Here is a 21,740-nt window from a genome sequence, read left to right as displayed (position 1 = left end):
TCATCAAGGACAGCACACATCCACAACACTCATTATTCACACTCCTACCGTCAGGCAGACGCTACAGGAGTTTGAAGTCCAGGACCACAAGGCTGGCAAACAGCTTTTACCCACAGGTCATCAGGCTTCTCAACGAAGCACTCGCACACGCCTCACGCAACACACGCACACACTCATAGCACTTTATTTATTTATTTGTATTATTTATTTGTATTAATGTCTCTTCTGTTGTTGTTGCTTAATTTATTGGTATATATGTTTATGTGTTTATGTTTCTTATGTTCTTATTCTGTCTTGTGTTTTCTTTCTTTTCTTGGGAGAATGAACAGAATAAGATTTTCATTGCATGGTATAACTGCTGTTGTACTATGCACATGACAATAAAACTCTCTTGAATCTTGAATCTTGAATCTTTAGGTGTGTGTGTGTGTGTGAGAGAGAGAATTGCAGCCGATGGCTGAAGCACTCGGTCACATTTTCATACTTTTGAAATGACGGCAGTCTTCTAAAAGTCAGGGGTCTTGCACCCATGACGCGGCACGGTTCATTACCTTTATTTTTTGTGCACTCCATGTTTTGTTGCATCCGTTTTGTGCATCCGTTTTGTTATGTCTGGTGGCAGCACATCTGATAGAAACACACGCTGTTGCCCTAAAATTGCGTCCATGGGCCACAGTGAATCGTGCAATCACGTGCATGTATCGCAAGATTTGGTCTTGGGCCTGTGACCCAAGATGGCGGTGTACCATACACAGGCACCACTGTATATTTTTACTGCTTAGGTGTGTGGGGAAAAATGTTATTCGATGTGTTGGTACCAGCTACAGTATGTTCATTAAACTTAAGGATTGTTTAAAGTAAGCTAAAAGGCCAACTCAGATGTTTCTAAGAGCACTGATTTACAGCCCGGATGGCCTTTTTAATGAACAGCTCAAGCGTCCATTTGTTTATGGTGCACACTGACTGACCGGACCATTGACGGAGAAATAAAGTGCTGAATAAGTAATTTGATCTGTCCCCTCTTTGCCATATCAGCAGAGCTCTAATGTAGCGAGCTGAACTTTGAAGTGCCCTAACGGTCTTCATGGTCCCTTAACCATGCCGGCCTCAGGATGTCATTCGAGCCTGGCTGGGGCACTGTGACCCATTAGCTTTAATGAGAGCTGTTCAGGGCACAGCGGGCTACTCCACTACTTTCTACAAGTGTTTATTCATGTCATCTACCTGCATTTTAGACTCCTTCTTTAGTCTTTTAAAAGGTTTGGGATTTTATCGACCTGTGGTACCAGCCAATACAGTCTGGATAGTTCAGTCTTAGTGGAGTCATCGTCATGCAGGAAAAAAAAAAGTTGTAGTTGTAATTAGACGTTTTTGCCTTTTTTTTTAGTGATCGTAGATCGGAGCATGAGCCCACCAAATCTTTACGGCAGCTGCTTTGTTTTTGCAGTTGGCCAGAAAGTAAACAAAGCAAACAAAGTCAATGGAAGGTAAGTGACGTTATGTAGGCTACTCAATTGCCTACTCTGATAATCAGCTTCTACTTATTTGATTTGCGTTGTGATGATAAATAATGGCTTATTGCCCTCAAAAGAAACATGCAGTGAATTTGACAAATAGGCTACACTAAAAACAAGGAGACACAGTAAATGACCGCAAATTAATTTCTTTATGCGCCGCAGTTAATTACTGCATTGGCCTGGAACCTATTTCAAAACCACATAGATTTATTTTATACTCCGACATTGTAGTCGCTTGTTCGCCGAGCCCCGCCCACCTCTCTTGCGCCCGACCACGGCGGACTTTCAGTTTCATGCTGGACTTGGCTCTGCCCCTTTTGTGTTTTTGTATTTTACTCCTCGTGAGTCTTCTTTTGTTATTAAAACCTTTTTGCACAGACTCTCGTTTTGCTCTGCTAATTTGGGATTCAGCACTTCAGCAGTTCTTGACACTTGCACAACCAGTACAACATTTTCATAAATAAACGAAAATGTACCAAATGAATATCAACAGAGTTTATGAACGGATCTAACAACAAAAATAACATTACATGTTTCAATTTCAAAGAGGAAACACAAACAATGACCTGGACAGCAACAAAAGTACCCCTCCTGAATATTTGGTGGCGCACCCTTTGGCAGCAATGACGTTTCTTGGAGCCATCTTGAAGCTTCTTGCACTTCTCAGCTGGTATTTTCTTACGCTCTTTCTTTGCAATTTCGTTGAACGTTTGCAGGATTCCTCACACCACAGATTTCCAATGGGGTCAAGATCAGGACTCATCGCCACACAGTTTCAAACAGTCCCTTCCTTCTTTTTCGGCCATTCCTGCGTGCTTTTGGATGTGTGCTTTGGGTCTTGATCGTGCTGGAGAAACCATGAGCTTCGACTCAAACCTTCGTCTGTAGAGTCCTGCTTGGTTTTGAGCGAGTTGAAAACGTGAGCCCAGATTGTTCCAGGTCAGCTCGGTTTTACGTGGCGTTTCTCCACAATCCGCACCGACATTTCAAAGACTTCTCATCGATTTTTCCTCTTCCCGCCACGTCCAGGGAGGTTCTTGACAGTTCCATTCTTTGAAAATGTCTTAACATTATGTACTGGGATGAACCTGGGACACCAAGGCCCTTGGAGATGGCCTTTATTCTTTAGCGGTCCTGTGTTTGCTAATAATAGTGCTTCTGAGGTCTCCAGACAGCTCCTATTGTCGTCCCCATTGTGACCAACAAACAAAAAATATGTGGCTTTTTAATACATTTAGGTCATAATTCATTGCTTAATTCATGTCATGTGGCCGCAGTTTAACAGTAACCTTAACCCTAACCCTAACACAAGTGATTTTCATTTCCGATTTGTCACAGATGAGTCAAATGGACTTTAAAGGGCGCTAATACCTGTGTCGCAGCAATCTTTCACTTTTTCTATTTTTTCTCCTAGTTTGTTTTATCATTTGCTGTTCTGCATCAAACATGAGTTGTCGCTATGACCCAAAGCTGTTTGACTAGATTCATCTTTTTCAGGAGATGTTCGACATGATTGACTTCAACATCATGGGACCAGGGCTGTACATATAATGTGACGCACTTATTAACCAAACTACAGCAATATTATTATTATTATTAATATTATTTTTAACATTCTTATGCCAGTCGAGCAACATCACCGGCGTATTGACATTTTGCCACACCACACCGGCTGGCAACAACCTTCACAAAAAATAACGTGACATATTGGAGCAGCCCCCATTGCCGCTGGTGTTTTTTCCTTTTTGAGTTTGGGAAAAGTTAACGCTTGGTGTTGCTATGTGAAGTCCGTGCATCCAGGAAGGCCGTTCCGCTAATGCTGAAAAGAACCAACATGATGTACGTAAGTATTCCATGTTATCATGAATGCACCGGTCGCTACCTGCTCAGAGCATGCAGAGAAAACCGTAAAACCTCGTTGGAGGTTTGAATGGCAGTCTTTGTCGCATTACATGCAGCTGTCTCTGTGTGTGTTCATGTCTCACATAAGGATTGTGGATGACGGGCAACATTCCTCCAAAAAAGTGCACTTTTCCTTTTTAAAAACAGCTTTTAGAAAACTCCATTCAATGTGGACATGTTAGTCAGTTTTTGTGTGTGGATGAGTGAAACTCAGCCAACTTTATTGAACAAAACCTACTGGTGTTGGTTTCACTTCCTGCAGCTGTGGACAGATGTGTCCCCCCCCTCCCTCCATTCATGGTGTCTCCCGGGCTCTTGTCATTTTACGTCTACTATCTCTCCACACTGAGAACAGAGGAGTTATAATGAACCACCAAGTCGACTGTGGCAGCTTTTTCAGGCTTCTGATTGGCCAGAACGCACGTGACACCTGCTGAATGTGTGAAAATGTACATACAGTAAGTGTCAGAATGTTTTCACTCGATGCAATCAATCCTGTACCAAGAAGTCAAATCAGCCGAGGTAAATATCCACCATGTCAACGACATAAGTAGAACCCGTGCTCACTGATACAGACGGAGTAGCCTTGTCTCAGCAATATCAGCCAAATGTCAAATGCAATGTGTCTCCAGCCTGCCGTCAAACTCTAGCGAGACACTTTTTGGTAACACACAAAGTGTATGATTGCCCAATTTGGATTTCTTGTTAACATCCATGACCCCCCCCCAAAAAATTCAACTTGTACTTGTGTAAAATGTGAACACGATACGGGCAGGAAGTGACGCGCATGTGCACAAAACACAGAGGTCCCACGCCTCAAAGTGTGTTTACGGAAGGAAGCAAACATGTCTGCAATTTCTGGTCTGTTTTGGCACATTTGTGGCAATTTTTTATTTTGTTTTTTGCAACCGGAGACAACATTTTGCATACGAGTGGAACTTGGAACTTCCCGAGGAATTGGTTCTGCTGGAGTGGTGGGGCACCGACGCAAGGCGCTTTGCTGACATAGATTTTTAAAGTCCTTTTCGGATGACGAGGAACTTTTGCCCACGCCTTTTGATGACTTTATAGGACGTACAAGATCCAGTAGCATCAGATACACACTGGATTTTATGGCCACACGCAAAAGAGGCTTGTGTTGCATTTGGAAAACATCTGACTCGTACTGCTCACACTGACGTGAGAAAAAATGGCACTTTTCTCATTCAAATACAACTTTTTTTTCAGTCATATTTTGACTTTAATCTCGTAAAATGACGGCTGTTTTTTTTTAATTTCCATGTATTTCAACTTTCTTCTTGTAAATGTTCTTTTTGTAAGTATGACTTGATTCTAGGGATGCTCCAATCAGATACCGTCCATCCATGATTGAGATCAGCCGATACTGATCACATGGATTAAGCGTTTATATTTCAATTTATTCATGATGAGCACTATTGGCCAGGGCCCCTGGCAAATAGGTCAATATTACAAAATAAACTTTTGGGTGGATTTTTTTTCTCTTTTTTTGGCTTTTATTTCAATATTTGTACTATTTTACATAAACCTGAATTTAATTTGATGCATCTTTTGGAATAATGCAAATTCACGGGGAAATAAACGATTCAATTCTTTTTGTTAGCGCAAGATAAGAAAATGAACAGAATAAAATAATAGAAATAAATATCTTTATTAAATACAAATGTGTCCTGCTTAAGTTAGAATGACAACAAGACAGCAAAATTGTTCAGTGACGCTTGAAAAAGTTAGTACGTACCTCATGAATGTGATATCCACTTCCTCGTGGGACAAAACAGAGCTCCAAACTAACCACATTGCTTGTTTCGTTTTAAAAACAAAATGTCCTTGTGGTAAAAAGTCACATTTGGAGTCCGAAGACCAGAAATTCGGCGGATGACTCGAGTGGCGACAGTGACGGCTAGGCAAAGCACGTGAAGAAAGATGCAAGAAAAGTGGAACAGCAATAGGTTTGATAAGCGAGTGCTCTAACACGCTGGCATGGAATGGTGTCGCCCAGTGATACCCCAATACCCAAAACTCCAGGCTTGAACTGGTGGATGGTCTGTTGGCATTCATTTTGTGCTTTTAATTTGATGTTGTTCATGTCTTACTTTTAAGATAAATTACATCTGTATAATGTATGACAACCGATCACGTTTTATGGAAGTCAACTAATCGGTGGACGATTGATCAGAGCGTCCCTGGTTTATTCCCGTAATATTTCGACTTAATTCACGTAGCGTAACGTGCGACCTAATTTACAACTTTATAAATCTTGTTTGATTCTCTCAATAGTACCACTTTGTATTACGTCTTTTTTTCTTTAATGTTCCAACTTTATGCTACAAAAAGGGTGTTTTTCCTCATATTACGATGTTCTCATGAAAATAAGACTTTTTCTCTTTAACAACTTACAACTTTTATTTTTGTAAAATTACTGCAGATTTTTCCTTGGTTATGTGTTTTTTTTTCTTTTTGTAATTTCTTGTTAAGTTCTACTTTTATAATGTGCTGCAGGCCAAAAAGAACGGGCCGTGCTTCAGACACCCCTGACCTAAGCATTATAGAATTATCCACCGGGCAGTTAGACTCACTGATTCAGTCTGCAGTCTCTGGCATGTGTCGGATTCTGTGATTCAGGAGTCATCTCTGCTGAGCCTATGTTGAACCATAAGCTGACCATTACAATATTTGTACCGGATGTGTCTTCACCACGTACTGTACAGTATGTCCTGGAGGCCCACTGTGATGCTCAGTAAGCGTGTCTAGTTGCGTTGTGAAGATGGCGTGACAAGTTGACGTTTAAGGCTGCCGATAGCCACTGTGGACGCTGTTTCCTGTAACCCGAGGCTGGTGTAACCCACCCTGTTTCACACCGCCCGCACCGGGGCTCAAACCCAGGACCTTCGCAATGGGAGGCGAGAGCGCTGACCACACAGCCAAAAGCCCGGACTGTCGACCGCGTGTTCAGTGCAACTCTTAAGGCAGAGGGAGTGAGGTTTACCAACGTACACTTGCACAGCCTCACAGGCTGGCATCCGTTACACTGGGACTCTCAGGGCAACCTGCGGTGTTGGCTCTGCAGGAGGAAATGACACGTTGGCTTGAAATGAGCACTTCTGGCTTGAAATGGCACAGGCCTTGTCAGCTCTCAGTTTGTTTTGGTCTGACCTTTTTGGAGCAATTTTAATAACGAAAACTGAACTACCATCGTACAGGGTCCTTCACGTTAAAAAAATAACAATGTCTTTCTTGTGTGAGGGACCTTGAATGGTCAGGTAAATAGAAGATATGACTCCAAGTCAACTAACATATAGTCCTACTGAGTGTATTTTGCAGCACGTGTTTGTGATATTGTTTGTTTAAATTTGTGAAAATGAGCACTAAGACCTGACACATTAATGAATCAAGACCCCCTCTATGATCTTTAGTGTTCAGTATCTGCTGACTGTCACAGTCACAGACATTATCTCAGTTGAGTTGGCCACTGCATGGTTTCTGCTATATCTGCAGTCGCTCCTTGTTCACTTGACCTGCATTATTATGAGTGCTTGATGATGGCCGCTTAGGATAAGCAGAACATCATGTTGCCCAAGAAATGGCAGCACTGTGCTCCTTGGCCTTCAAACGTAGTGCTGCAATGCTGGACGACTTGCGGTCTGGATCGACATTGAGATTGAAGCCATTGATCCCTCCTCCCATTCCAGGACCCCCAAATAGACTGCCCATATGTGTCTGTCCCATGTGGCTGCTCCCTGGGCTGGGCACACCGAGGAAGTCTGAGACCCCGCCGTGACCATGCGCATGAGAGGGCATGCAGGGGGGCACAGTATCACAAGGAACAACGCAACCTGGCACTGGAGAAGTGCCACTGTTGCTGCCGATCCAAGAAGGGTTCTGGATCTGAAACCAAAGAGCAAAGATGATAAGACTCCAACAAAGAGATTACATTCTCTGCAAGACGGTGATGATGGATTTATTTACCTGCGCATAGTTGTCAGACCGAGTTAGGAGAGGCAGCTCATAGGCAGTAGAGAAATGTGTTCGAACCTGTTGCATTTGGCCAAAGCGTTCCCTCTTCCTCCACTTGGCTCTCCGGTTCTGGAACCACACCTAGAAAAAAAGTTAGCCATTAGGGAACCACTTCCCAACAATCACCAGTGAACTGAAGGCACTGAAGCGTAGCCGAAGACGTGACCGTTCTCTACTCTACAAGGAAAACTCTACAGAGGAAAGCAAATGAATTCCGGAGCACATGAAGGTCCCAATCAAAGTTTTACAGCTTGATGTGTCGTTAACATGCCATCCACATTGAGCTATTGATGTGAAAATGAAGCACCTCACATTTTTTTTTCCATCCGCCCTTTTGATACGCAAGAGTCTGCCTACCTTCTGACTGCAACGATGCCGACAGATCCACATCTGCTCTGTAACCATTCATAGATCACTCTGAGAAGGGTGTTCCCTCCCTCACATGTCAACATAACACGGGACAAAAGGGAATCCCGCTGCACTAGCCATGAAGCAATGTTTAACCAAAATATGTCTGCCATCTTTTGTCTGAATTGGACCTTGCTGATGTCAGGAATCATCAGCATCGCTTTCCCCTCGGTTTGTGCTGATGGCTTAATACAGGATTGTCCAAACTTTTTCCACCGAGGGCCACGTACTGAAAAATGAAATGATGCAAGGGCCACTCTGATATTTTGTAGAGCAACACACGTAGATATGCTAAGCAGTTACAGTATGCATATTTCAAGAAAAACCTGTATCTCAGCTTTGATATAGGTTGGCATGTCTTATATTAGCATCAAAATGCAATATTGGTTGCTATCGGTATCGGGCTTTTCCTTATAATGAAACCCAATAATAGAAAACTGCTGTATATACATAGGCCTATGGGCTCGCATACTCCCGCCATCGAGGCATCTAGTGGCACCAATTCGTGGAAATACTTTGTGACGTCCCGTGTTATTCCTCGCAGTCGGAAATGGGTTTCAGTGTGTTGAAATCACGGGCACAGAGAGCACTGATGTTGGCTAACTCGTCAGCTTTTAGCGGCACAGACCGGCACAGTCTCGTCGTCACTGTTGTCAGTGGACATATTTACCCCCAGGATATATGTGATGTTACAGATGTTGGAATCGGAAATTCAGAGTTGCACAACGTCGGTTACCGGCAAAAAAAGCCAGTATCGGACATCGCCATATACAGGCAAGAATGCATTTTGTTAGCACAAATTTCGGTCTTTGAAGTTCCCCCCGCCCCATTTTGGCTGATGAAATACTTCAACTTTCTTCTTAGGTCATCTTTGTAAATGTTCTTCTCGTAATATGACTTTATTCCCATAACATTTTGACTTAATTCCCACTTTTACTTTTTCCCAAAACAAATTTTCCCAAAATACAACTTTATTTTGCTATTGTTTGATTCTCATATTACGACTTTATTTTATTTTCTTATGGGAAAATAACTTTTTCTCATTAGATTATGCCTTTATTCTCATAAAAAAAATGTTTTTTTCATTTTCCATCTTCCTCGTAAATTTTCTTCTTGTCATATAATGACTTTATTTAAAAAAAAGCAACATCTTTTTTTTGTAAAATATTTAAACTTTATTCTACCAAAAACCCAATCATCAGGTTAGAAATCTAGGGGTAATAATGGACTCAGATCTGAACTTTAACAGCCACTTTTTTACCTTTTTACCACATGAAAAACATTGCCAACATCAAGGGAATAGTGACTCAGCCAGATTTAGAGACTAATCCATGCCTTGGCTCCAGCAGGCTAGAAGGCTGTATTTTCATGACCATAAGGCGCACTTGAAAGCCTTAAATTCTGTCCAAAATGGGCGGGGCGCCTTATAATGCGGCGTGCTTTATGTGTGCACCGAGTTCCAAAATCTGTAAGTGTTGCTGTGTGACCTTTATGAGTGCTCCGCTCGACTGAATGGGAGCATCTCCTGCCGACACGCTGCTTATATAGAGGAAAGGTGGACGTGACTGAGGACGCTAAAGGCACGCTCCAGTAGATACTGTATATATTGTAGGTATATTTTATGAAACGGCGCCATCTATCCATCCGGGCAAGGACTAGCGTGGCGCAGCAACATCCAGCGGATTACAAGGCAAGCTGGCCATCTTCCACTCCTACTGCAGTAAAAACATTGCAGACAAACACATCCAGCCCAACTACATCACCAACATGGACGACATGCTGCCCACTTTCCACATCCTGGTGAACCACACTGTAGAGAAGGGGACCAGCACGGTAGATACACACAAGGGGGCACGAGAAGTCGGCTTTTATTGTTGTGCTTGGTTGCCATGGTAATGGACAGAAACTGCCACCGGTGGTGATTTTTAAGAGGAAGACGCTGCATAAAGAAAAGTTTCCAGCCAGACCAATCAAAGGGGCTGGAAGGACGAGGAGAACATGGTTGAGTGGCTAAGTGACGTGTACGGAAAGAGAACGGATGTTTTTTTCCACGTGTCACCACAGCCCCTGTGAAAAACCAAGTGCAGCAAATGAACTCGGAGCTTGCCATCATTCCGGGAGGCTTGACGAAGGAACTCCAACCGCTGGACATCGATGTCAACACGGCGTTTAAAGTGAAGTTCCGAGTGGCGTGGGAGCGATGGATGACAGCTAGCGAACACAGCTTCACTAACACTGGGAGGTAGCGCCGTGCGAGTTACGCCACAATTTGTGAATGGATTGTGGATGCTTGGGCTAATGTGTCTGATGCACTGTTGTTCGAGCTTTCACAAAAGCCAGCATCATTTCTGAGGCGCCGCACAGCAACGACACTGACTCTGACAATGACGACAGGGAACCTGGCGTGTTAGATGGAGAACTTGCCCCGCTCTTCATTTGGGATACAGAAGATGAGGACTTTGATGGATTTGTGGATGAGAATTGATCAAAAATAACGTGAGTACATCGTTAAATACTTCAATAAAGTACAACCCAACTCAGTTTTGCTCTCGCTGGCTTTTTAAAAACATACAGCAGCATGCATGCTAGCGTATTGTAGCATCGCTGGGAGCACTTCCTGTTCCCCAGCATGCTTTGTGGTAGTGTTTTGGTGCAAATGCTCTTAAAGTTACATGTTTGAGCTACATAGTTGTTAGTTATTGTTCTGCAAAAGTAGCGGTAGTGTCTTGTCTGTTTTTGCGTTGCTGTGTGATGTTTGTAGTTGTGCACCATGACTGAGACTGTTGTGTTGAGTGATGACCATCCTGATTTCAAGTCAACTGACTGAGAATTCTGCTCTTAATCTGTCCAAAGAAATAAAGCATTGTAGCTTCCTCACTGACTTCTGAGCGACGCGGTATGTTTTAGCATGCATACCTGCGCCCAATAATACGGTGCGCCTTGTGTATGTGTTAAAGACAGAAATAGCACCTGGAACTGAGACTGCGCCTTTTAATACGGTGCACCTTCTGGTCGTGAAAATACGGTACTCTAACGGCCTTCTCACTGGGCTCTCTAAACGAGCTGCAGGACATCCGGATTGCTGCTGCTCGAGTCCTGAGGACACAAGAATATATTTTTTCTTTAATATTTCAACTCTATGCTACTAAAATGATGCATATTTTCAGCATAATATTATGTCACTTTTTTTTCTTGTTATATTTTTTCTTTATATATGGACTTAATTAAAGCTTTTATAAAGAAAATTTTGTTTGCTATTTCAACTTTCTTCTTTTAAATTTTCTTCTCATAATACGGATTATGACTTTATTTCCAAAAACGAACATCTTTTTTTTCTTAAATATTTGAACTTTATGCTACTAAAATTACATTTTCCCTCATATCACTGTACATTATTCTGATTAAATTAAATCCTTTTCTCATTAAATTACGTTTTTCTGTCATTATTTTTACGTTATTCTTGTAAAATTACTGTTGATTTTTCAGATTTACTGCTGTTTTCTGTTGTTGTTGTTGCTTTTCTTGTTAAATTATAGAGAATGAAAGCTTCTGGTCAGGTTATATACTGCAAGCAAGAACCAGAGTGCCTGTTGAGGACACACAGACAGCAGCAGCCACTTTTCATTGTTAGTGACTGAAAATTTTTGTTGTCCAGCTCTTGAATAGGGTTGGGTATCATATCATTCACATGTTATCCAATACCAAATTGTTACTTTTGAAACAATGTCCATGCTGAAGCGGTGCCAAAACCAGTAAGTAAAAAAGGAAAAAAATAAAAACATTGCTTTTTTGCCATGATCAATGTAGGATACAGAGGTTGCAGTCTGGTCCCATTCAGAAAAACTCTTTTGGGGCAGTCAGCATGTTCTTATTGGCTGTCACATGCAGTGGTGTGAAAGTGTTCGCCCCCTTCCTTACGTGTATGTCACAACTAAATGTTTCAGATCATCAAACAAATGTAAATATTAGTCAATGACAACACAACTCAACACACAATGCAGTTTTACATGAAACTTTTTATTATTAAGGGAGAAAAAAAATCCAAAGCTATATGTTCCTGTGTGAAAAAGTGATGGCCCCCTAAAGCTAATAACTGGTTGGGCCCCTCTTAGCAGCAACAACTGCAATCAAGCGTTTGTGATAACTTGCAATGAGTCTCTTCCAGCGCTGGGGAGGAATTTAGCAGAATTGTTGTCATTCAGCCACATTGGAGGCTTTTCCTTTTTAAGGTCATGCCACAGCATCTCAATAGGATTCAGGTCAGGACTTGGACTAGACCACTCCAAAGTCTTCATCCATTCAGAGGTGGACTTGCTGGTGTGTTTTGGATCATTGTCCTGCTGCAGAACCCAAGTTGCTTTCAGCTTGAGGTCACCAACATTCTCCTTCAGCACAATTCATGCTTCCATTTATCACAGCAAGTCCTCCAGGTCCTGAAGACCATCACACTACCACCACGATGTTTTACTGTTGCTGTGATGTTCTTTTTCTGAAATGCCAGATGTAATGGGACACACGCCTTCCAAAAAGTTCAACTTTTGTCTCATCAGGCCACAGAGCGTTTTCCCAAAGATCTTGGGGATCATAAAGTTTTCTGCATGCCGGTTTCTGCGACATGTTTTCTGGCAAAATTAAGATGAGCCTTAATGTTGTTTTTGTTCAGCAGTGGTTTTGGTCTTGGAACTCTGCCATGCTGGTCGTTTTTTGCCCAGTGTCTTTCTTATGGTGGAGTCATGAACACTGACCTTAACTGAGGCAAGTCAGGCCTGCACTTCTTTGGATGTTGTTATGGGGTCTTTGGTGACTTCTTGGATGAGTCGTGGCTGCGCTGTTGGGGTCATTTTGGTTGGCCGGCCACTCCTGGGAAGGTTCACCACTGTTCTATGTCTTTGCCATTTGTGGATAATGGCTCTCACAGTGGTTAGCTTGAGTCCCAAAGCTTTAGAAATGGCTTAACCTTTTCCAAACTGATAGATCTCAGTTAATCTCAGTTATTAATTTCATTTTTTGACACAAGGCCATGTAGCTTTGGATTTTTTTCTGATCTGAAACATTGAAGTGTCACAAACACGCAAAAAATAAGCAATCAGGAAGGGGGCAAACACTTAATTTTCAACTTTGGAAATGAACTTAAACTAAACAGCCCTACTCCTAATACTTCATGCGGCCCAGCCTAACCCTGACCCTTCCTCTAGCGTCACCCAGGTAAATTGAGATTGTGTCAACAAGCGCATCTCAAACTGCGATTGGAATGCAGCCCTGGTTCTGAAGGCTCTGGGCAGATGACATTGATATGGCAACGCATAGAAACTGAAATCTGATTTACCAAAAAAACAAATCTAATATACATTACAAGAAGCAGACATCTTCAAGCACAAAGAGGAAACCATCCTGCTTCCACGGATTGTCGGTTGATTCCCACCCCAGAACACAATTACAGCCACATGCAAGAGCACGAGTCTTATTAATGTCTTATTTTCTCTTATGTCTACTAGATTGGGTAAAATAAGTATAAAAGTGAACATATGGGTGTTTTAAAACTAGAGATCGGCCGATGCCGATTATTGGGAGTTAAGGAGGCCAATTACCGATATTTGGAGCTCATATTCATTTGCAGTAAAAGTGTAAAAATTGGCGTACGAATGCTTAACTTGGTTTAACTGCCTAAAGTATGTTTATTTAACCAAACTAAAAGAATAATAGCTCCAGAAGAGAATGAAGTTCCTAGACTCAGAAGCATCTTAGCATCATGTACTTAGAAGTTGTATGTACTCTTAGAAGTTGAATAAAAGCTTAAATAAAAAGTTTCCACAATAAAGTAACATGTATACATAACTTATCCTTGTTTTAAGTTCAAACACAAAAACAAATTCAGAGATTCAAATTCAAGAGATTCACAGACACATCAGCGGGTACTGGAGCTAGCAAAGCTGTCGCTTGTGTTTACTCTGCTCTTCACGTTACATTATTGGTGTAGTCGTGAGCTATAGAGAGAAAGAGAGATACACATACATACATACAGACATACATACATCACCCCATTTAGTGTAAACAAAGGGTCAGACCACATCTTTAACTCATTCAATCTCAGCCATTTTTCAAAATACAGTACAACCCCTTCAGTAGCGGCCATTTTAGATGATTTTGATTGATCTTTCAAGACACACAGAATGCTGCGTTCTATTGCTATATAAACATGGAACCTACCAAAAGAAACATTAGACTCTCGTCTTTCATCAGAAAAAAAGGTTTGTTTTTACCTTTTTCCATTCTTTAGTAATCAGCAGTAGAACACAGGTAAGTTTCAGGAAAATATCAGTTCCCGACTAAAAAGGGAGAAACGATACATTTCGAGCATAACTTTCATTGACACAAATATTTTTTGCATTTATGACAGCTCAAATATCTAAAATATACCAACATAAACAACACAAGGTTTGTTTTTTTTTTACAGCCAAATAATAACAGCATAAACTATTTACAATTTTCACATTTGGAACTGATATATGCATGTGAGCATTTGTGTTTGCGTGCAAGTGTTAAAATGTCCCTACAATGTGTAACCTTCTGCAAGCTACACTCCTCCACGCTCTTCCACTTCCTCCTGCCGCGCACTTGTCAAATGCACTTCTGCCATCTAGTGGCCGTTCTTCTGGCTAAAAACAACTCTGCAGCCAAATGCATTAGTGGGGAGTTGCATCATCACCTCTTTCAGCCTCTCGGACAAAAAAACCCCCTAAAGTACGTATAAAAACGTCTTTGGCATCGGGTGTTTGGGTTTATAAAGACATAAGTACGTCTTTGGTATTGAATGAGTTAATAGCACAAGATTCAATATTCAATATTGTACGATAACCGAGGCAAAATTTTGGAGACAATATTAGTCGAAAACTAAATTATACAAGAATGAGGGCGTTTGAAAAGCAAGGTTTGACTGTATAGTACATATTGTGGTAGAGGGAGAGGCTAGCAATTTTCTTACAAAGTGTCTTAATGAGTGTGATATTTTGTCATAATCTCATTTTTATCCTCCACCCCCTACCAAGTGCCTCACTCTCCTCTACCCTCCCTTTTATGTCTGCAAGGGGAAGAGGGGATTGTGGAAAGTGAGATGGGAGAATGTTCAAACTGGAGCTTGTTTTCATTTCATGTTTAATTTCCTGACGCCAAAGCCCGTGGCTTTCCGCAGCTAACCCCCTTGACCTCTCGGAGGCGTCCACACAAAAGCGGCTGACCAGGCGCACAGGGGACTCACACACATTTCTATAGCGCCATGTCATTCAGTAAAATTCCAAATCTATCGCTGACTCATGTGTTGCCCTGGCCTCAGCGCTGCTGATGTAGACCAGAAGAGCAAACAAAGTCTATGCATACGTGCATATGCACGTACAGTATATGTATGGATTGCTTTCCCCAAGAGTGTATCATGTTTCACAGAGGGTTTGCACAATGCTGCTTAGCCTTTGAACAGCTGTAGGAAGGGGACACAAGCCAAACAGTTTGGCAAAGAGATCATTCCTGGAGCATTATGAAGTCAGGTGTGTCTCGTGTTGCTCTGCATCCTCAGTTTTCTAACTTTAATAAAGGTTTGTTCTCAACAGGCCAGTGGCCTCTTTGCACGAGCACAATGCAGATCATTCCCCTACAACATGAATGCTTCTGTATGCCGTACCCGCGATCCCTATTTGTTTCCTGCTTGCAGACACATCTGCAAGGAAGGTCAGAGCTCAGAGCACAAAGTGCTTGGCGCAATTCGGTCACTGCCAAAGACGTTGACAGCAAAAAGCAGCTTACAGAACCATTAAAGAGCTTTATTTATGCTCCACAGCAAGTAGGTAGAAAGAGGAAGAGAACAGGGCAGCAAGAGGGAGGGCAGAGTGCACAAACTCTAAAAGCAGCTTTGAAGTTTCACCGTCTCATCTCTGTCGTGCAGGACCGCTGCAATTGAGTGCCTCGGGCTGTGCCTCACTCACACGGCCCACTCCTCCACAAAAAGGAAGTCCTGAATGGTGACGTTCAATTCTGACTTTTTAACTAACATAATGGCAGCAAAAACCCCAAACGGCTCATTCAGACTTTCATGGTTACACTTAGGATAAAACTGAGACTCTCGCATTTTCTGCAGAACACATCTGGGCTTCAGTGTCTGCTGCTTCTAAGATGAAAAGGATTATTACATTGCTTGCCAAGCTTGCAATGCCTCTTGGTATTCCACAGTTGCATAGCCCTGGACTTTGTCTTGATGGACCTTCTGTTGCAATTGTGGGATTTAGACTTGATTGCGTGCATATTTAGGGTCTGTTTTGTCGAACTCCGGGTTAATTATATTCATGTGGGGAATACATGAGTCTATGTGAACGCAACATGATGTACTGTTTTTTGTTTTGTTTTGTTTTTTTACTGTACCACCACACGGGCCATGCTGTCCCTGACTGTGTCTCTGATTTCATAGGGAAATTGAAACTGGCATCTCAAGTGCTTTTTATAACCATACAAAATGGTCCAAGGACTTATTTTTTCCCCGCTTATGTCTTCCACCCCCTTTTGTGAGGAAATAGTTTGAGCATAGTAGCGCCAGGGAGAAGCCCTTCGCCGTTGACCTTTGTGTAGAGTCCACAGCTGTGGTGTCTAAACTTTTTGCACAGAGTGCCCCATACTGAAAACAAAAAGGATGCAAGGGATGCGTTTTTTTTTTTTAAGTTATGTTCATAATGTGATAACTTTTACCCACCCTAATTTTACAAAAAATACAACTTTATTTTCTTTTGTTTCTCATAATATTGTGACTTTTTAAAAATAACCTTTTTTTCTTTAATATTTGAATTCTAAGCAACTAAAATGACATGTTTCTTCATAGTATTCTCATGAAATTGCAACTTTCTTCTCTTTAGAATACGACTTTTCTTTTTATTCATGGAAAAGTTTTTTTCCTTTTCTGCAGTTATTTTTCAACTAATTTCAACTTTCTTCTTGAAAATGTTCTTCTTATAATTATGTGTCTGTGTAGGCTCTCAGTCGTACAGGAGTTGTCCATCGAGGGAAAGGCTTCTTGAGACGTCATCTGTACTTCTGTGAAGAAGGTGTCAGACGTTTCGCTCCTCATCCGAAGAGCTTCGTCAGCGAACTAATAAGTGCTGGTAGCTTAGGCCTTAAATACCGTAAGAGTGGGCGGAATTGGTGTGCCAACACCCTCCTCCTATTGGTTCCTTACACTAAGCCTGGGAGAAGTTGTTTTCTAATCCTCTCCTTCCATAGCACCTCCGAACAAAGACACATTTTTGTCTCAGGGTATTTACTGTTAACCAGTAAATACCCTGAGACAAAAATTAGTGCATCCTAAAGACAAGGCTCCAAACCAGAAACAGAGCAATGTGGTCTATTCCATCCACTGTAAAGATGAGGAATGCAAAGAGCACTACATTGGGGAAACTAAGCAAATGCTCCAAAAAAGGCTTTATCAACATCGCAGGGACAATTCTAGTGGTCCTCAATCAGCAGTACATCTACACCTTAAAGCTACCAATCACTCTTTTGAGGACAGCGAGGTAAAGATTTTGGCCAAAGAAAACAGATGGTTTGAAAGAGGAGTAAAGGAAGCTATTTTTGTCAAACAACAGAACCCATCATTGAATCGGAATGGTGGTTTGAGGTTTAATTTGGACCCTGTGTTCAGCAGGTTACTGAGACCAAAACCCACAGCTCTTAGTCTTGCAAATGAGGTGAAGCCAGGGCCGAGCCAGAACAATAGCTGCTAACGAGCCAGTATCAGAGTCGTTCATACCCAACCACAGGGAGCTACACTTCCCTTTGATCAGAGGTGCTAATGGCAGGAGAGGATTAGACCACCACTCCTCCCAGGCTTAGTGTAAGGAACCAATAGTAGGAGGGTGTTGGCACACCAATTCCGCCCACTCTTACGGTATTTAAGGCCTAGGCTACCAGCATTTATTAGTTCGCTGACGAAGCTCTTCGGATGAGGAGCGAAACGTCTGACACCTTCTTCACAGAAGTACAGATGACGTATCAAGACGCCTTTCCCTCATTCTTATAATTATGGCTATTTGCACAATATTCTAACTTCATTCTCGTAATATGTTTTCGACGATCTAATTTTGTAAAAATTACAACGTTAGTTGTTTTGTTTGCCCATTTCCTCCATTTTCCTCCGCTTAGCCGATTTCGGGTCGCGTGGGCAGCAGTCTCAGTAGGGAAGCCCAGACTTCCCGGTCCCCGGCCACCTACTCCAGTTGCACCGGGAGGACCCCAAGGCATTCCCAGGCCAGCTATGAGACATGATCCCTCCAGCGTGTCCTAGGTCTTCCCCGGGGCCTCCTCCCGGCTGGGAACACCTCCCCAGGGAGGTGTCCGGGAGGCATCCGGACTAGATGCCTGCTGCCACGACTGGCACCGACCACCTTGCGGCCGCAGCTCCGATCGGCTGCCTCAGCAATGGAGGCACGGAATAGAACCCATTCGGACTCAATATCATCGGCAGGCGAAGCTCTGCCGGAGGTGACAGTTGTTTGTTTCTCATAATATTAAGACTTTTTTCTTTAATATGAAGGTTATTTTTCCTCATATTATAACATAAAATTACATGTATTTTTCTTGTTAATCTACAACTTTTTTTCTCTTAATATTTTGACTTTATTCTATTTAATTACTGCTGCTTTTTGGGTTTTTTTTTAGAATGTCTTCCGGGCCAAAAAAAAACAGCTTTGGGGTGCCACATGGCCCCTGCGCAGCACTTTGGATGCCCCTGGTCTACCGTGTGTGTGAGCTGTATTCCCTTAATTGGCCCCACCGATCCCACTGTGATCTAAGGCTGGCTTGAACAAAAAGAAATGAAAAGGAGAACAATAGACTCTTCCGTTGTCACATTGCCAGTTTTAACTCTCCAGGGGCAATTAGCATGCAAACAACGATGTGCATACAATACAGCTCAATAGACATGTCACCTGCTGTATCAATCCCCCAGCCTCACCTGTACACGAGCCTCTGTCAGGTCCGTCCTCAGTGCCAGCTGCTCACGGGCATACACATCTGGGTAATGTGTTTTCTGGAAGACTTTCTCCAGCTCCTCCAGCTGATAGCTAGTAAATGTAGTGCGGTTACGCCTCTTCTTGCCTTTGTTGCTCTCAGCCTCGTTCTTGTCCAGAGGGCTGGAAAGATCTGAACCTGGACGTTCGCTTGGCCCCTTCACGCCGGTTTCCTTCAGATTTAGGTAACTGCCTTCCATCCCAGGGGTGTCAACACTGGAGGGCAGCTCTGACTCTGTCAATTCATTGTCTTTTCCTGCATGAAGAGAATTAAGGAATAGGTGAGTGTCATGACTTGGATTGTTTAAATACTGCGAGATGCATATTAATGGTGCCATGTATCAAATGTTTTTTGTTATTCCACTGCTCCCTGTAGTCGACTTGAGCTCGTTCAGGAGAATAGAAACGTCCCCTACTATGCAAAAATGAATAAATCCATCATGGCTTTTGCCTTTCGTCTCCACTTTTGAAAAAAGAGACGCTCAAACAGTCGGTTTTGAGCTTCCCTGTTTTCATGACACCATTGAGGAAAAAAACCTCCTTCCTCATGGGCATGATCCCGTTCATGTTTATATGAGCCCGCCCCATTTGTTAACCACTTCTGAGGGAACAGTGTCATTTAAAAAAAAAAGAAAATGTTGGCTTTGCTATACATTAAAAAATGTCATCTGACCAAAGCACTGTCTGCCATTCAAATCGGCCTATTTGTCATTGAATCATAACTAGCTTTCATGTACCGGAAAGCTTCCAGTATCTGTCTACGCCCAATATAGCTTAATTTTAAGCACACTATTGCTTTGGTCCTGCCTGGGATGTACCTACTGTATTTTAGAATATACTATATATGAAGTATTCTGTTTTTATGTATTTCAACATCTAAAACGCTCCAGTTTCCTCTTATATTCCAAAAACATGCAGATTAGCTTCATTGGTGACTCTAAATTGTCCTTAGGTATGAATGTGAGTGTTTGTCTATATGTGCCCTGCCATTGGCTGGTGACTGGGTGTACCCCATCTCTCGCCCAAATTCAGCTGGGATAGGCTCCAGCATACCCCCACGACCCTAATGAGGATAAGCGGCATAGAAAATGGATGGATGGATGTATAGTGATACCAAGAGTATCATTATCGGACCAATACCAACACTTGTCTTGTTACACAGTGCTGATATTGTTTTATTTTTGTATTGTTCTATAGTTGAGGACAAGCCGCATAGAAAATGTTACATAGTTCACAAACTTGGAGAATAAGGCTTTGGAGGCAAAAAGCCAAAGGATTTGAATGAGAGCCAATAGTCGTTTTTTTTAATGTGGTTATTTTTGTATGATTGTACAAATTTGTTTGTTTTATTTTTAAGTGATCACATTTATGAGGACACTTTTGCAGAGTTGCTGGAAACGTGAATTTCTCTTGGAAATAAAGTATTCGGAAATTAAGTCCTAGTTCTAGTCAGGACTCGAGCATCGGCATTCTGGTTGTACTGCAGCTGTTTTACAGCTCATTTAGAAAGCCCGATGAGAAGACCGTTACTAGTCTAGCCTGCTGGAGACAAAGGCATGGATTAGTCTCTCTAAATGTGTCTCAGAAACCATTCCCCTGATTTTGGCAATATTTTTTTTCGGTGGTAAAAAGCTGATGATGTTATTGATTTAATGTGGCTGTTAAAGTTCAGATCTGAGTCCATTATTACCCCTATATTTCTAACCAGATGATTAGGTTTTCTCAGAGTGACTGACAACACAAGAGACCATGATTTTAGTTTTGTCTGAGCTTAGATGAAGAAAGTTGTTTTGCATCCACACACGGATCTGTTTGATGCAGTGACAAAGTAAATCTGCAGGACCATGTTCACCAGCTAGCTCCCCACTCAAACCCTCCTGCTGGCTTGTCGACATTCTCCTCTGATTTTGGCTCAACGTGTGTAATAAAAGTGATTACTAGATTTGATTCAGTTCCAGAACCCTCCCCTTATTTCCTTGATTGCCATTGTTCACTCCCGACACAGGTTTAAGCCCAAGATATGTGACCCACACATTCCATTTCGGGTCTGGGTCACAGAGTAAGCAGTCTCAGTAGGGAAGACCAGACTTCCCAGTCCTCGGCCACCTCCTCCAGCTCCACCGCAATCTCGTTCTTTCGGTCACGACCTAAAGCTCATGACCATAGGTGAGGGTGGGAACATAGATCGAACGGTAAATTGAGAGCTTTGCCTTCAGGCTCAGCTCTCTCTTCACCACGATGGTCCGGTACAGCGACTGCATTACTGCAGACGCTGCGCCAATCCGCCTATCGACCTCACGCTCCAACCTTCCCTCACTCGTGAACAAGACCCCGAGATATTTGAACTTCCTCCACCGGGGGAAGGACCTCATTCCCAACCCGGAGGGAGCAATCCACCTTTTTTCGACTGAGAACCATGGCCTCAGATTGGGAGTTGCTGAGTTTCATCCGAGAAGCTTCACACTCAGATGCAAACCATCCCAGTAAACGATGCAGGTCACAGCTCGATGAGGCCATCAGGACCACTTCGTCTGCAAAAAGCAGAGACGAGATCCTAAGGCCCCCGAAATGGACTCCCTCGACACCTTGGCTGCGCCTATAAATTCTGTCCATGAAAATTATGAACAGAATCGGTGACAAAGGGCAGCCTTGGCTGAGGCCAACGTTCACCGGAAACAGGCTTGACTTACTGCTGGCAATGCGAACCAGGCTGCTGCTCCGGTTGTACAAGGACTGAATGGCACGTAGTAGCGCCAACAATCCCATACTCCCGGAGCACCCCCCACAGGACACCGCGAGGGACATACCTTTTCCAAGTCCACAAAGCACATGTAGACCGGTT

General features: G+C 42.6%; 1 protein-coding gene across 1 annotated transcript in view; it reads right to left on the bottom strand.

Annotated features, from left to right (window-relative positions):
* Positions 1-222: 222 nt before the first annotated feature.
* The window catches only part of alx4b (ALX homeobox 4b), a 60,512-nt gene continuing 38,994 nt past the window's right edge, over positions 223-21,740 (bottom strand). Inside the window, exons 2-4 of the mRNA XM_054776377.1 lie at positions 18,844-19,154; positions 7,404-7,532; positions 223-7,322 (exon numbers count right to left, since the gene is read on the bottom strand). Of these exons, the coding sequence (XP_054632352.1) occupies positions 7,002-7,322; positions 7,404-7,532; positions 18,844-19,154 (761 nt within the window). The 3' untranslated portion in view covers positions 223-7,001. The remainder of the gene's footprint in view (positions 7,323-7,403; positions 7,533-18,843; positions 19,155-21,740) is intronic.

Source organism: Dunckerocampus dactyliophorus, chromosome 5 (assembly GCF_027744805.1).
Source record: "Dunckerocampus dactyliophorus isolate RoL2022-P2 chromosome 5, RoL_Ddac_1.1, whole genome shotgun sequence".
Classification (NCBI taxonomy): domain Eukaryota; kingdom Metazoa; phylum Chordata; class Actinopteri; order Syngnathiformes; family Syngnathidae; genus Dunckerocampus; species Dunckerocampus dactyliophorus.
This window is presented reverse-complemented; position numbering and strand designations above follow the sequence as displayed.